This window comes from Lactuca sativa, chromosome 7 (genome assembly GCF_002870075.4).
Source record: "Lactuca sativa cultivar Salinas chromosome 7, Lsat_Salinas_v11, whole genome shotgun sequence".
Classification (NCBI taxonomy): Eukaryota; Viridiplantae; Streptophyta; class Magnoliopsida; order Asterales; family Asteraceae; genus Lactuca; species Lactuca sativa.
In genome coordinates this window covers 96,780,761-96,798,037 of record NC_056629.2, presented here as the reverse complement: position 1 = coordinate 96,798,037, position 17,277 = coordinate 96,780,761, and the positions used below count along the sequence as shown (strand labels likewise).

At 37.0% G+C, this 17,277-nt stretch overlaps 1 protein-coding gene across 1 annotated transcript; it reads right to left on the bottom strand.

Moving 5' to 3' along the window:
- Window positions 1-6,993: 6,993 nt before the first annotated feature.
- Window positions 6,994-9,544, bottom strand: LOC111898456 (uncharacterized). The gene is made up of 6 exons (XM_052765216.1): window positions 9,388-9,544; window positions 8,610-8,715; window positions 8,434-8,478; window positions 8,112-8,220; window positions 7,777-7,996; window positions 6,994-7,416 (listed from the first exon to the last, which is right to left on the bottom strand). Exons 1-6 carry the CDS (start codon window positions 9,433-9,435, stop codon window positions 7,243-7,245), a joined length of 702 nt encoding a protein of 233 aa, XP_052621176.1. The 5' UTR covers window positions 9,436-9,544; the 3' UTR covers window positions 6,994-7,242.
- Window positions 9,545-17,277: the final 7,733 nt, after the last annotated feature.

The window sequence follows — 17,277 nt, the reverse complement described above, 5'->3', positions numbered from 1 at the left end:
TAGACAATTAGAATGTATTATATGATACAAAACAACGTATTATGATGAGTTTGGGTACCTAAACTTATATACCCTTAAGGGTATATTCACTTTTTCCTATATATATATATATATATATATATATATATATATATATATATATATATATATATATATATATATATATATATATATACCTTAAAAAACATTTACAAGATTTTGCTGAATTTTAAGAGGTACAAGCTTTTAAACATCATATACAATAATTTTATGCATCGGAGAATAATAAATCTTATCCGGTCAAAGACAAATTTTGAATAGGTCTTCTAAGCTTATCTTCAAATTGAATGTGTTAAATATGAAAAAGTCAAATAAGATGATGATGATAAGATTTTGAATGAGTCAAAGTTTGACCAAGTGTTCATCATATCCAATTGAATTGGTAAATACAAAATCTTATCCGGTCAACATTTATGAAAAAGTCAAATAAGATGATGATGATAAGATTTTTAGTGAGTCAAAGTTTGACCAAGTGTTCCTCATATCCAATTAAATCGGTAAATACTAAATCTTATCCGGTCAACATTTATGAAAAAGTTAAATAAGATTATGATGATAAGATTTTGAATGGGTCAAACTTTGACCAAGCGTTCCTCATATCCAATTGAATCGCTAAATACTGAATCTGTCAATAATAATGAAAAAGTCAAATAAGATAATGATAAGATTTTGAATGGGTCAAAGTTTGACCAAGTGTTCTTCATATCTATTTGAATCGGTCTAATACAATGTACACGTTATAAAACATTTCATATAAACTGGAAGAGACGCATTGATTTAGCATTCATCTATCATGAATGTCTTGCCATTGACCGTACAACCTTGGTTCTCTCTCATGCTCGCTATCTCCTCCTTTGTTTTTCTTTCTATTAAAATCGAATAAGCCCAAAAATGTCTTACGTTTAATCCTAGCCCAGATATAAGAAATCTATATCTGTTCGTCATTTTGTTTAACAAATTTTTTATGTCATTTTGTTGATCCGTACCCGTCGTTTTGCATGGGTAAACGGCTACTATATATATATATATATATATATATATATATATATATATATATATATATATATATATATATATATATATATATATATATATATATATATATATATATATATATATATATATATATATATATATATATATATATATATATATATATATATATATATATATATCATTACCTATATGTCAAAGAGTTCAAACTATATCCACGTCGATGAGCTGCTTCGTCCGCCAATAGAAAAGTTGTGGGCGGCCATTCTTAACGTATATGGCGTTCACCAGCTTGGTTGCTTCACACCGCCTGATGGTCATCCTGACCTCATGCTTCTCTCACGATGGCGTTTCCTTACTTCACTGTGAGGTTTTCTTCTTTGGTTATATTTCCCCCAAAGTGCTCGCCAGCTCCTGCTTGGTTTTAGGCGCCATGTCAATACGTGGTTATTTGTCAATATATCTAGGTTACACCGCTTTTCCTCCCATACGACACCTCCCATGTCCTCTACAATTTATTGGATCGTAATATGCAGCTAACGGAAGCTAGGGAATTGATTAGGGTTCAATACATCGGTAAATAGGGCATAAACAATCGCCTCCCACAACCACCGCACGTCGATGAGGTGCTTGCTTTTGGACTCTTGCGGTTACACCGCCTCCTTAGATGGTAGGCTGGTATAGTCGATTGATACGTGTTGCATGTCGTTGTACGTTGCCGTTGTTCAATCCTCAGATTGTTGCTTCATATTAAGCAATCATTGCATGGGTTTATAAGGGTTCAATTGCATACAAATTTATTGTTGAGTCTTTTCTTATTCATGCCTCCACCATGCTTCTGAAGTAATTAAAATTTTAATCGACGCCCTTCCTCCGGGACAGCAGAGGTCATAGGGTGATCTTTCTCCGCCTTCTCTTTTCTAGCACCGCCTGTCGTGCAATCGTGCAATCGCCAGAATAGGTAAATATTACTGGATGAAGCGAAAATTATGGATAGAAGTGCTTGAACTAATGTATACCGGTGTTCATAGCATCTTTCCCAATGAAATTTGGTGGTTCATACACTTTTTCTCTTGCGGTTCAACAGACAACTGATGCTAGGGTTCCATCTATGCATCGATTCAAGCAAGCTGATTTGTGTTTCATATGTTATGGCTACTTTCAGAAAAAAGTTAAACGCAAATAAAAGGAGTGTCAACAATTGAGATACATCATAACCTTTACCAATGGGTTGATTCCAAGTTCTTTTTCCTCTTTTTGTTCCCTGATTAAATTAATGTATCTCTTTCACCAGATTCCTCCCTCATGTCTATTGATGTCGACTTTGTTTCCCTTCTTCTAATGGGTTTCACTAAAGTTTAGGAATAGTTTCACCACGTTCAAATATATGCCACCCTTCATGTTATCTTCATCTTCTTAACTGATTCTTTGTTGAAATTAGGGTTCTTAACCTACTTAAAAAGTTGTTATTTTCTAAAAAAAATCTCTTTTATGCTGATTACTTACGTGCTACATGCTCCATGAGTAGAGGATGAAGAAAATGTTGCTTTCTCTATTGGCATATTGAAGAAACAACATAATGTGATGTCATCTTATGGTTCAAAATTAACATAATGAAAGAGACTTTATGTGTGAATATCAACTTACAATCAGAATCATTGTTGATGAAAGCATAGGATAAGAACTATCTTGAAGTGGAATTTGTAGATTTGCACACAAGGTTTGTAAAAAACTTAGTGTATTGAGGGATAAGAATGCGTCATTGTTAATTTATCTTCAAAGAAGCAAGGATAAATCTGTTTTGTTGTGGGAAAAGTTATCTATGACTGTCAAGAGAAGAAAATGTTTGATTAAAGAGCATGAGAGCATGAAATAGCAAACATATGGAGATGCTCTAATTAAAACAACAAGAAACAACAATACCTCAAATTTAAAAAGTTGGAATCTGATCTCCTACATTCGAAGGAAGTAAGGACGAAATTGAGCAATTCTTAGTTGAGAGCAGCAATACGATGTTACAGAATGTAGTTTTTTAGTTCTGGACACCGAAATTCCATTGGTGGTTGCTTTTCAAAAATACAGATTTATCTAATTGTGGAGGATCAACTTTATTTTCATAGGTCAGTCAAAGGATTGAAAGGCATGCTAAACTTGTTCTCATGTACATTATTTAATTAATGGCTGAAATCATATTCTTCATACCAGATCTTTCGATTCACTTATTGTACCTTTATTATCTTTTTTTGGTCTTTTCTATGCTTGTTGATTGAACTTTTTTCTCTTTCAGAAGATGATGTAAAGGTATGTACCTGTTTGACAATTTTTTTTATTTCTTCAGTTTTACTTATTGATCACAAATGAATTCATTTTAATTTAAAAATGTTTGGTACAAATTAGCATTCATTTGTCTTAACCGAGGCGTTAATTTCAAATTGGAAACTTAACCTTTTTTCCTATGTATATATGCAATTATTCTTATGAAAGGAGTTTATGAGATTTGGGGAGATGGAAGTTCATATGAAGAACTCAAAGAAGCAGTAAACAGTTTGAAACCTACCACACTTAACTTCATATAGCAATTTCAGTATATAGCTATGGAAAGCCCACCAGCTTCAAGGATCAAACATCTCACACTCGGGGAATGTCTTATATCCCCTTTAAGGTATTTAATTACCATTTTTCATACCTTTCTTATTCATATCAGGAACTGAGACTTTAGGTTTCTAGATGATGATCAATTTTTTACGTAACCCAGAGTATAAATTTTGGCTAATTAAAGCCGTTGATTATGTGGGCTTCCACCAACTCTTCACAAAAGAATCTTTTGGGGTTAGAGGTCGGTGCTGCGGATAGGAAGATTTTGCTTACATGTCATTTGACAATATATCATAAGTTTGTCAATTGTGATTCTGTTTTTGGTTTTTTAAGTCATTGTCTAAAAATATAATGATCAACTATTTTTTGCAGGTTTTAGGTTGGTAGAGTTTTCTCTTTCATATGGACTGGTTGAAATATGATCATGACCCAGCTATAACATACATGGTATACAATTTATACTTTTTAACATATCATTCATCTCCCATGAAAAAATGACTATAGATTTCCTATTTCTTCCTGAATACACACCTGGTTCCATACTTTTTAAAGATAACAACATTTATGATATTTGAATAATGGATTACACTGATTTATATTTTGAGAATGCATATTTCTTAGCCAAGGACTTTATTGAAGAGGAATTAGGAACAGAGTGTTGACAAGGGAAAGGGTAATCACATAGTTGTTATAAATTAAGGAGGGCTTATTCAACAACTTCACAATTCGGGTTCTTAAGAGGAAGCCATCTTAATTCGGTTCCTGGCTTCCAACTGATGTTGAAGAGTCGATGATGGCATTACATGCCATGGAAGAAAAGAAATCAAGGAACAATAAGGGACCTAAATCTGGAGATAAAGATTACAAGTCAGATAAAAGAGGACAATGGATACTGGATATGAGAATGAGAAACTATAGAATTCCTACATGGGGATATATAAAGGCTATATGTGTATTCATTTGCAATTTAGGAGTCTTTGATGCCACCACAAGAGGAGAAGTAGAAGCAAAAAGCAACTCATGATAATATTTAATAAACATGTTACAAAAAATGGCCTAAAGCTCAATTGTTTCTTTATGGATCGTGTGGTAACTCATTTAGATTTCGTAAAAGTGAAAAATTGATGTTTGCCTTGCAATCTGGATACCGACATTGATAAATCAGAAATCTTATTCAAGCTTGTTGTAGAAATTCATGTATAGCTAATAACTTTGAACCGATTCAGTTTTGTCATTGATCTCTAAAACATTCTTTACATTCGAAATGGATTTTTTAAACCAATGGATAAAAATTAATGAGAGAACTATAAAAGATTATGTGAGCAGCTTCTTACCCTCTTAGCCATTAACTTTTCGGTAATTGACTCACTATATTGGTTGAGCTTTGTGACAGACAAATGTATACGAGGTTCAATGATGCTGACAAAGGGAACCAGCTGAAAGGTTCTCTGTTTAACCCTCCCTTGTGACTGGAACTGATTAGTTGCTTGTTGTGACAGACAAGGACCAGATAGGACTTATGTAGCTGTGGAACATGGTACATTTTTTTCCTTCTATTTTCTTATATCATTTGTACTATTACGTACAATAACAAAATACTTCACTCCAAAGTTGTATCATCATTATAAATCTTGTTTTCTTGGAATCAAATAAAACTAGCTTACTGATTATTTTTCTAGGGCCGTGATTATCACGGCCCGAATAAGTTTACTAGTATATATATATATATATAGATGTTGCTTTGTGTAAAATGTTAGTCATCTCGTTTTGCAACCAACAAATCGACTATTTTTTCTATTAAATGCTTTCCTATTTATCTTTTTTTTTTTCGTAAGAATATGCATTTAAAAACTAAGTTATATATCTTTGTAAAAATATACATGTTTATTGCATAAATAAATCATTAGTCATGAAATATAATCAATGAATGAGCACGAACCCATTTACAACATGTTTACCATGTGTGATTACTGATTGGTAAACGATTTGCAATAAATATGTATGAAACAATTTTAAATGTACAAATTAAATAAATAAATAAAAGTCGAAAAAATCCAACTATTTTAGGAAATGATGGTCTGGTCTTTTGGTTATAAAAAAAGGGGTTTGTTTCAAGTCCATGGAACAAAACTTTATCAAATTCTTTATAAATAGTTGTTAATGGTTTTTAAGTTTTATAACAGTTCACTTAGGAGATCTACGACCCACCTCAAATCCAATATTTTACATCATTTTTCTGTAAAGTCATCTTCAACTTCACACCATTTTTAGCACCAGTTCAATGCAAATAAAGAGTATATCTCTATTCTTTTACATCAAAATGGTGTAAAACTTTCATATGTCACTTTAGTGTCAACTTTAATATTTTTTTCATTCTAGTTTATAAAATTGATAGGTATATAATAAATATAATAATTATTCAGTTATAATGTTATGTTGTATATTAAGTTGATATTAAAAATTTAATACTTACCTTAATATTTTGAATTTATTTGAAAATTTAATATTTTTTATTTAAGAAATGTCATTTTGATAAAATAACACCCAATTCGAAATAATAATATACAAATAATTAATTTGGTTATAATTTTGTAATACTATGTGAGTTTTTACATAAAAAATATATAAAAAAATAATAAGTTGACAGGTGTTTTTTTAATAATTTATGAGTTAAAAAGACGAATATGCTAAAGAATATATTTTTGGTGTATAAAAGTTGATGATTATTTGTACCATTTTTAACATCATTTTGACGTGGAGTTGGAGATGGTGTTAGTTGTAATTGTGTTACATATAAAATTTCAAATCGTTCTTTATTACTATATATTGCAAAATTTAATAATTTTATGTTTTACACTTCAAAGTAACTTACTGTATTTGTTATTTTTTATTGCTTTATACAACAAAAATACCAAAAAACCACAAGCAAAAGGATAGACAAAACTATAGTCAAAAAGCTGATTACGTCGTACCAAAAACCGAAACCAAATACAACCAAAGATACGGTTTTTTTATTAAAAATCAAAAGTCTCTATTTAATTTAGATTTTACACAACCAAAATATCAATACTTAAGTCGACAAAATTTAGTGTATTCTGATTATACAATAGGAATAGGAAAACTCTGACTTAAATATTTAAATTTTAAGGGAATCCTTTCTTATAGCTACAACAATTCCCAAGTGCTACTACTACAATTTCCATTTTCCAATAAGGAAAAAAGCTGTCTAAAAGTGACAGTTGACTTGAACTCCATAAACTTCATCAGCTACTTCTAGTTGACGACATTTTTCAATTATTTTAAGAGATCTCTTATTTTAATACATATAAATCAATTATCCCGTCACCCACAGAATTGTCCCTCATATAGCGAAATAACACCATATTTTAAGGTAAATAGAAAGAAATATTCCTAAATGAAGTCGAATTAAAAGTCCAAAAATTAAAAATCTCGACACCATTAATATACACAACATGATCAAACTCGGTTTTCATAATTTCATAAACAAAACATAAATAAGTCCACGAGCATGATCTTATACCACTTGTTTGAAACCTGAGACCTCACTTACAGATTCTCACCTCGTTACTGTTAAGACAAGCATCCAGGAAGGGACTACAAATCATCATTGCTGTGATGTGTGTGATGCTTGCGGTGGGATCTTTTATGTTTGCGGGTATGTTTTTTTGCTGACGTGGCGGGGACAGGGCGTCGAATTTCCTCGACACTTGGTGGGAGTCCAAATATGCAATCGAAAGGGTTTTCCATTGCAACGAAACCGTTGTTCATCTGTAATATGAACAGATCAGGACAAAACATGACATGACGACCTTGTACTGCAATTAACATGCATTGTACTTGGACTTATGGCAATAGGACAAAAATACAATTTTTACCCCACCCAAAAAAATAAAACACAATAGTTGGACAGAGACAGATGTCAATAAGACAAAAATTGCAAATCTTTGTCCTTCCAAAAAGGTGTGACCATGACTAATGTGTGATAGTGTGATGTGACTGATGTCAATGAGACACAAACATTGAATTTTTTTCTTTTATAAAATATTAAATTTTTCTTTCTACATTAGGTAAAAGAAATATTGGCTGTTCCTGTTAAGTCCATTAAGTAAAAAAGAAACAGATACTCACAGGAACCGGTTTGCGTTCTGGAACAATGTTGTCATCATGGTCATAGGATTCACGGGTATCGGGTCGTTGGGGATGGGGTGGACTTTCAACAAAGTTATTACGAAAACGCCACCTTGATTTTGGCATGTCCGATGTTGAATCATCGAAAACATGCTCACAGTAGAAACGTTTGGACATAAGTTTTGTTGTTGTTGGGTTATTTGGATACCTTCTCAACATTCTACACATAGGAAAAACAATAACATTTTTTTTTTTGGATTTAGTACTAAGTAGAAATATTATTAATCACAGAAAAAATATTTTTACATTATTAGGAAAATGATTAAGTAACTCACATATTTGCCAACTCTTTTTGCATTCGGCTTCCATCCATGCAAAGAATTTGTTCAATGCATGAATTAACCGACTTCCTAAATCTCCATGTTGCAGTAATAGCAGCAGCTCCTAGAAATCATTAATAAATTATAAATTCATATTATGAAAATAGTAACAAGATAAATAAAAAGATTCCATTGTAATCAGAATAGCTATAACTGAGTTTCATCATAAAAAAACTTTCTCAATTTGAAGGAATTTCAACAATCTTTTTTAGCAGCTGTATAAACTACTTTGTATGCTTGGGGGGGGGGGGGGGGGGGGGGGGGGGGGGTCACTTACCTCCTGCAAGGTTGATGCGAAAGAGCCTATGAAGATTTCCAGTAGCTGTGAGGAAAAACAAGTACAACACCATTATAAGCTTTAGAGTTTATAAGCATATTATAATATAAATTTAAGGAATATTGGAAAAATTAAATATCACAAAAATAAATTGAAAATATGTATAGAGTGTTTACCTGACCATGCAATTGCAGCACCAACTCCTGCACCAACAGTGAGCTGTCTAAGTGTATTTTCCTTCCATGTCATAAGAAAGTTTGCTTCTTGAACTGATAACTTATCCTGAAAATATTTATTTATTAATCTGTAATCACACCTCTTCAATAATTAGTATGTAATCTACTAATGATGATATGCATATCCAGACTATGAATTTTCTTTTATTTTACATTCTGAGAAGAATGCACATTTGGTTTTATATGGAAGACGTATTATAAATAAATGGATTTACTTTGTCATTCCAAAAGGTATAATTGTATCCTATGATCATTTTCCAAATTAGCAAACTACACGTTTTGACAATTGATGTAAATCTTCCAATTCATCCAGCTGAAATTGGTAATGATTTGTCAACTTGAATCTAAATGCAGCATTTCTAATACACCCTTTTTAAGATAGTCATCGACAGGACTTAAATAAGTTCATAGAAGTAGCAACTGTGAAGCAATTGTGCATAAATTGAAAAGTCAAGTGGGGCTTTTTACCCCTTTGATGTATTTTTCTAATCACTAGAAAGCAATCGGAATTCTCGGAGATAAAAACAAGTGGAACACTCACTGATCCGAACTACATTATCAGTGAAATTGCTTATGAAGAATTAACAAAGATTATAAACAAAGATAGAGTACTAGAAAACGAAATCACAGAAAGTAAACAGTAGTGCTATCCAATATTTCTTGAGTCTGTATAGAACGATGCAGATCATATGTGCAAATACACAAGTGTATAGAGTACCTTCTTGGAGCGGAGGACGTTTTCAAGGTCAATTAGGGATTCTGCCATTTCAATTTGCAAAAAGCTCCTCAGAAAAACAAAAACCCTCTATGGAATCCGTTGGGGAAACCGGAATTGCCCGATAAGCAAGGTACGGAGTGTGGCACTTGGAGTCGGGTCGGATTCAATATATGACCCGTCTCTAAAACATTTGTATTCATGATTTCATGTAAAAAATATGGTAAATGATTTAACAAGGTAACAATCGTTGGTTTTGATTATATTTGGTCTTTTTTTTATATTTAATATATCATTGAACTTGTTTATGTTTATCTAAACTATTGCGACCGGTTACTGTTGGTTACTGTTTATGTGGCTCTTACGTGGCATTATGTGGCATCAATGTGGCTTATTAAATGAAAGTCCTACGATATTAAGTTGTTGTATGCTTCATTCTCATCAATTGTGCTCTAGATCGACATGGATGTTTCTTCTTCTTCTAAACAAAATGTTGAATTTCAACCTCAATATCCTTGTGATTGTGGGTTACCATCTCGCGTACTTACTTCACAAACTAAAGATAATCTAGGAAAAAATTCAAATTGTGCCCTAACTCGATGGTAAATCAAATGTTTTTACTTTTTGGTTTAATCTTTTTCCTCTAACCAATTTGTTTATATTTTTCAAGAACGAAGGTCCAAAATGCAAGTACTAGGAATGGCTGGTTCCTGAAACCCATGAAAATGACTTCAGTTCCACAAAAACAAGTGAAAAAGAATTATGCAATTTAACCCTGAAAGTTTCTATATTCGAAAATGAGATCAACATATGCAAGATGAAGATGGAACAATAAAATTTGGTTGTTAAACAAGAGTTTGAAAATTTGAAATGGAAACTATTTACTCATAAAGTTGTAGTAACATCCCAAAATCTCATGCTAAAATTTTCATTTTTAGAATAATAAAAGCATCCATTTAAAAAAAATACATTCAAGGAAACCATTTGTTCATAAACCATTATTCAGAAATCAAAGTTAATAAGAAGACAATGTAGAGTCTCAAATCATAAATTCGTTAGTGTGTGTGTATAGTCTTGCCTTCGCAATCCGATAAGTACCTTCAAAATATTTAATCCTAAGCAGTAAGCACAAAGCTTAGTGAGTTCCCCAAAATATCTCATACAACACAACATACTAATCAACTATGAGTTATCAACAGCCCTAGGACTATCAGCAGTCCTGAATATCACATACAACACACAATATAAACAATTATGGGTTATCAACAACCCTGGGGACTATCACCATTCCAAGTGGGCTCACAGCACTCCCTGTGGATTAATAGCACACCACACGGGTTATCAGCAACCCTGGGGACTATCAGTAGTTCCATGGACTTACAGCAGCCCAGGATTTATCAGCAACTCAGTTCACATATAGTAGTAATTGATAGCTAAGACCCAGCTGGTCAAGGTATACTACCACACACACAGGTATAGTGAAAAGACTCACCTCATGAATAATAGCTAACACCCAACAACTTACACATCGGGTAGACAAGTACAATGAGACACCTAACAGCAATAAAGAAGTACCCTCTCAGTCTACACCCTAAAATGTGACAACCGTCAATTTTTGGCCAAGTCAAAGTCAAAGTAAGTCAACGAGTCAAACCGGTCAACTCAATTAGTACTTGTATGATAGGACTTACTCTATGTTTACTAGTGTACAACTCTCCATCTTAATAACAAAGTGTCGCTCAGAAGCTTCATATGTTCAGAAATTCTAAACCCTAAGTAGGGTGAGTGATGTAACGACTCTATAAAGCACTATTACGTACCCTTCGGGGGCGTATAACACTCATAACGAGGCATAGTGGGGTCTACAAACCTAGCACCACGGGGCAAAACACTAACAAAGACTACAAACAAAGTGTCTTTCAATCTCTCTCACTCAATCTCTCTCTCCCAAATCTCTCTCAAAATCTGTTTCAACTTTTTAAATACTCTCGGGTCATCCCGACCCTTCAATTAGTTGAAAATCACTCGAAACGGGAAGTTATTGCGAAAAAACAGCACTTTGAAAGCGAAACCCTCTCAAGAAGCGAAATCCTCTCAGGAAACGAAACCCACTCAGGAAGCGAAACCTCTCGGATGCGAAACCTCCTGATGTGAAACCTCTCGGATGCGAGACCTCCTAATGCGAAACCTCTTGGATGTGAAACCTCCTAATGTGAAACCTCTCGGATGCGAAACCTCCTGATGCGAAACCTCTCGGATGCGAAACCTCTCAGATGCGAGACCTCCTGATGCGAAACCTCTCGGATGAGAAACCTTCTGATGCGAAACCTCTCGGATGCGAACCTTTTCAGCAGCGAACCCTCTCGCTTCTCAAGTCTGGTTTTTTACTAGTTTCGCATTTTGAGTCCGTTTTTGATGATTTTGACATGGGATTTTCATCCAATTCATATTTTTGACATATTAGACCCTCTAAACTTATATTTTATTCCCATCTTGAGGATTTATTAATTATAAATCATATTTTTGTTCAAGATAATATCTAAAGGACATAAAGGTACTTGTTAACTTTTCCATAAAGTTATGACACAAGCCATCCTTACACCTACTTTATGTCACTATTCACACTCTACCTAGTCAAATCATTGTCTTTTTTCAACTCCTTCCTAACACTCCACCAGATTTGCTTTAATCAAATCCACCCAAGAAATCTTCATTCTTCTCATCCAAGATTTCACTCCTCACCAAAAGCAAACTTTCTCTCTCTCTCTCTCTCTCTCTCTCTCTCTCTCTCTCTCTCTCTCTCGCGCGCGCGCGCGCGCTCTCCTTCTAAAACACGAATTCTCCAGGTGGTTTTTGAGTGATTCCTCTATTTTTGGTAAGTATTTTCCTTTAACTTCTATGTAACGACCCAAATTTTCACATAAAATTTTCATTTTTGAATCATCAAACATATTTCCATACATTAAGAATTCCAGTTATAATTGTTTCCAAAACATAAGTCAAATACAACTTTTATTCCAACATTAGAGTGCCTCGTGAAAGTGCCTGAGAGAGAGTGCACGCCGCGCCATCACACCTTTCCCTTGCCCTTGGGATCTGAAGTACCTGAAACAAATCCACAACTTGTAAGCTAATGCTTAGTGATTTCCCCAGAGCATAACCCACACAATCCACATATCAATTAGCTATAAAAGATACCTGTACCACATAATACATATCAATTAGCTATAAAAGCTACCTCTACCACATATCACATATCAATTAGCTATAAAAGCTACCTCTACCACATATCACATATCAGTTAGCTATAAAAGCTATCTCTACCATTATCCGCAAAGGCTATCTCTACCCTTAGCCATAAAGGCTATCTCTACCCTTAGCCATAAAGGCTTCTCTACCATTAGCCATAAATGCTATCTCTACCATTAGTCGTAAAGGCTATCTCTACCATTAGCCGTAAAAGCTATCTCTACCATTAGCCACCAAGGCTACCTCTACCATTAGCTGTAAAAGTTATCTCTACCACGTATCAATTTATAAATATGCCATACACCTCTACACAACAAGTATACCAACTATCACAAAATGGGCTGGCCTTGGTGCCTTAGACCCATTGGTATGGTGAGAAAACTCACCTTGAATGTAGAAGCTTCCTGATGGAAATCGTTAACTCCTACTCTGTCCCCCTTCCTGAGTTATCAATACCGATCAATATACCCAATTAGCAAGTGGGCCCCAATACCATAATCCTTAATCCATGCATGGGGGTAAAATGACTATTCTACCCCTAGCCCAGTATGATCCAAACTTAGGCCCAATCCCAAAACAAAAGCCCAACACTAGGTAGGTTTTCCAAGCTCACTAGTGGCCCACTAATGGCTAAATTTGCTAAATTAGGCACAATCCCTATAATGGGCCTTACCTTAAGCCCAAACATATTCCTAGCCCAAAACATCTGACTTCTGATGGTCTACTAAGGCCCAAAGGCCCAAAGTCCACTACCTGGACCAACCCGAGGCCCAAAACACTTCAAACCCATAACCGATGAGTACGCGGGCATACTCCCTTGTACGCTAAAGGTGGTGTACATTGCACGTACCTGCATGTACGCCCAACTTACTCCTCTGTTAAGCTACTTTTCCATTAAGTGCTTAATACTCCATTCCAGTAGCTACAATTACAGATCCAAGTCGTCTTCGACATCTTAATCCATAAAGGCCGAACTGACAGATTATGCTTATGCCCTTGGCCTCCAAAGTCGCTACTGAGCATCTTTTAAATCGGGTGTTACAACTCTCCCCTACTTAAATTAGATTTCATCCTCAAAATCATGCATCTCTATCCCCATCATACCAAACTACCTGAGCAACACGGCCACAAGCCCGAGAATACCACAACCTTTCCAAGGTAACTAAGACTAACCCCACAGGTTTCTAAGACCCGAAGGTGAAACAAATTCCTTGCAACATAATTCCGCTTACTCAATCTGAGACTTTAAGTCTCGAGATGGCCTGTCTCCCTAACAGACCGCCCGCGTCGAATCATTGCCGAGATCACAACACTTATCTCCTATCTGGCTATTCACCTCCTGATATTATTTAATTTAACTATAAACAACTTAGTATATGCCCTGAATGACAGGAAATTCCACACACGGACCCCTAATCGCTGAAACCACTTCAACTCATCCTGCTGCCACATAGCTGCTCTCCTGAAGAACGACCGGCACCCCCCGAAGGACACCTCGTCTGGAAATAACTGCCCTATCTATACCGCTACTCACAGCTCCTCCAATCCTTTGATCCTTCTGATCATGATAGGCTGATGACCTGCCTCCACTGAATCCGATGCAACAGTGAACGCTACTAGAATACCTGTATTACTCGACCTCCTTCGACCTGCCATTTCCTGATTCCAACATGTCGTTTCTCTATTACGGATGGATCCACCCAAGACACATCACAGTGGTTTAAACTACCATCAAACCAACCCGTTCATCACCCTGGAAATCTGCCCTCGATGCCCTTGGCATATAGATGCCCCACATCCCATCTGACTGAAACAAAATCCTACACGAATTCTGATTCGGGTTCCTATCCAAATCGGAATTGTCACTCTGCTTCTATCCAGAGATCCTTAAATCAGCATTTTCATAATGCACCATGACTTCCCGTCATCCTTCACTCGACCGATTAATAGCTACCCTTAGCCGATTCTCTTGAAACTATCAGTCTCGCACCCGGTCTAACCACCAGGTTCTTATGAGGTCCAATATCAGGGCCACCCAGCCGTAGCCCTACCGAGTCATGCACTACTCTTCCACATGATCCTGTATCTTAAGATCCAACCCTTGGCTCAGCAGTCTCAACCGGTTCAATCCTAAATTCCTATAACCATCCGGGCCCGCCCCTAGATACCTGATCGGTCAATCACCTCTGGTCCTGATCCTAACTAAGTTGTGGCTCCCCCACAACCTTGCGAACTAGCCTGCCCTAATCCAAATCACATGAAAGAATGTGTGAACGCTAAGACACCCCCACAGTCTTACGACACCTCCCACACTATATGACTGATAGTGAATGCTACGACTCCCCCGTAGTCTTACAACACTTTCCACCCCATCCGACTGCTAATGAATGTTACAGCTCCCCCGTAGTCTTACAACACTTTCCACACTATCCGACAGCTAGTGAATGCTACGGCTCCCCCATAGTCTTACAACACTTTCCACACTATCCGAATGCTAGTGAATGATATGGTCCCCCATAGTCTTACAACACTTTCCACACTATCCGACTGCTAGTGAATGCTACGGCTCCCCCATAGTCTTACAACACTTTCCACACTATCCGTCTGCTAGTGAATGTTACGGCTCCCCCATAGTCTTACAACACTTTCCACACTATCATGATCACTGACCATAGCCCTATCACTCATCTATCGATCCGAACACATCTCAACAATGAGCGCCCACGCGGTCGATCCTCCTAACTGTACTCAAATACTAACTGAAACTCTACCTGGTTCCCTCCCCCAAAACATGCTATATGACATTAGAAAGACGCGATCCATGTGTTGGGGAGTTTCCCGGACTTCCATCCCGCAATATTCGATATTCGGTCAGCCCCTAAAGCCGCCTTCCCTTTCCCAATGGGGATGTGAAACACATCCTAGTTTCACACTTGCTTCGGTCCTAAAGATCTGAATGATTCTCCCCCACTTAGATTCAAATAAGTCCGCTCGGCACACGAGAATTAGAGGATTCCCCAAACCCTACTTCATCCCAATGGTCAATCTGCTGATGGCTGGTGCCTACAAGGCTAGAGCACCATGAATGACCCTTCCAAAACGACATGATTCCTGACAACCAGCTAGCACTTCTTGAATCCCAACAATGCCAATGACTCTAGCTGCTCAAACTAATATCACACTTGCGGCACTCACCATGCAATATTCGATATTCGGTCAGCCCCTAAAGCCGCCTTCCCTTTCCCAATGGGAATGTGAAACACATCCTAGTTTCACACTTGCTTCGGTCCTAAAGATCTGAATGATTCTCCCCCACTTAGATTCAAATAAGTCCACTCGGCACACGAGAATTAGAGGATTCCCCAAACCCTACTTCATCCCAATGGTCAATCTGCTGATGGCTGGTGCCTACAAGGCTAGAGCACCATGAATGACCCTTCCAAAACAACATGATTCCTGACAACCAGCTAGCACTTCTTAAATCCCAACAATGCCAATGACTCTAGCTGCTCAAACTAATATCACACTTGCGGCACTCACCGTGCGGTCATCTGCAATCTCTACCTCGAGCGGGAATCCAGAGTTCCCGGCGCATCCTGAAACTTCTTGCTAAGTGCAAGTGACACGAACGATTGGGTAGCACCCGAATCAAACAAGACATGCACTGACATACCATTGACCAAAAAGATCCTCACACAAACATAATATAGACATAAATCATACGAATAATAAAGAGAAAAGAATAATAAATGCATACCAGCCGCAACGTCTGGTGCTGCCCGAGCCTCCTCCGTGGTCAACTGGAATGTGTGGCTCTTCACCACTGGAGCATCCGCCTTGGCAAGGTGGCCATCAGTAATCCTTATCGTGGTGGGTGCAGGTGCCGCCACCGCTCCTCCCCCTCCCTGTAACCTCAGATAGTTGACCCGCTTATGGTCGGTATGTATGTAGTGAAAACAAATCAAACCCTTTGTAGGGCAGTCCCTACTCAAGTGGCCCTGCTGGCCACATGCATAGCATCCCGAGCCTGTGATACAACAAGCTCCACTGTGCACCCTACTGCACTTGGCACACCAACCCTGACCCTGCTGACCCATGCTGGAAGTGCCTGAGGTCTTAGGCTTCTAAGCCTGACCCACTGCTGCCTGTGCCTGCTCCGGCTTCTACTTGGTGCGGAATTCCAGCTCCATTTCCCGTTCCTGGGCCTTCTCTACCATATTATTCAGGGTTTTGCACCCTGTAATGCTCACAAACTCTTGGATATCATCCCTCAGCTTGGAATGATACTTCGTCCTGCACATATCCTCGTCACTAGCATACTGAGGAATCAACAATGCTCGCCCACGAAACTTGGCGGTGATCTCCGCCACAGTCTTGGTGGTCTGCCGGAGTTCTTAGAACTGCCTCACCATCCTATGAACCTCAATGACTAGTGCAAACTCCAAGTCAAATCACCGAACGAACTCGGCCCATGAAATCTCAGCCACATCGGCTGCTCCCACCTAGTTAGTAACCTCCCCCCACCAATCTCGGGCCCTGTCTCTCAGCATACAAGAAGCAAATCCCACCTTTGCCGCATCTGGGCAAGAACATGTGAGTTGGGCGTTCTTGATATCCACCACCTAGCGTCGGCTAACGAAGGGG

What these genes read in the sequence shown, in the direction of transcription:
- LOC111898456 (XM_052765216.1), bottom strand. Translation starts at nt 9,435, where the DNA reads ATGGCAGAATCCCTAATTGACCTTGAAAACGTCCTCCGCTCCAAGAAG. An exon ending in ACGTCCTCCGCTCCAAGAAG is followed by an intron (nt 8,716 to 9,387) that starts GTACTCTATACA and finishes AAATATTTTCAG; the next exon opens with GATAAGTTATCAGTTCAAGA. An exon ending in CAAAAAGAGTTGGCAAATAT is followed by an intron (nt 7,997 to 8,111) that starts GTGAGTTACTTA and finishes TCCTATGTGTAG; the next exon opens with AATGTTGAGAAGGTATCCAA.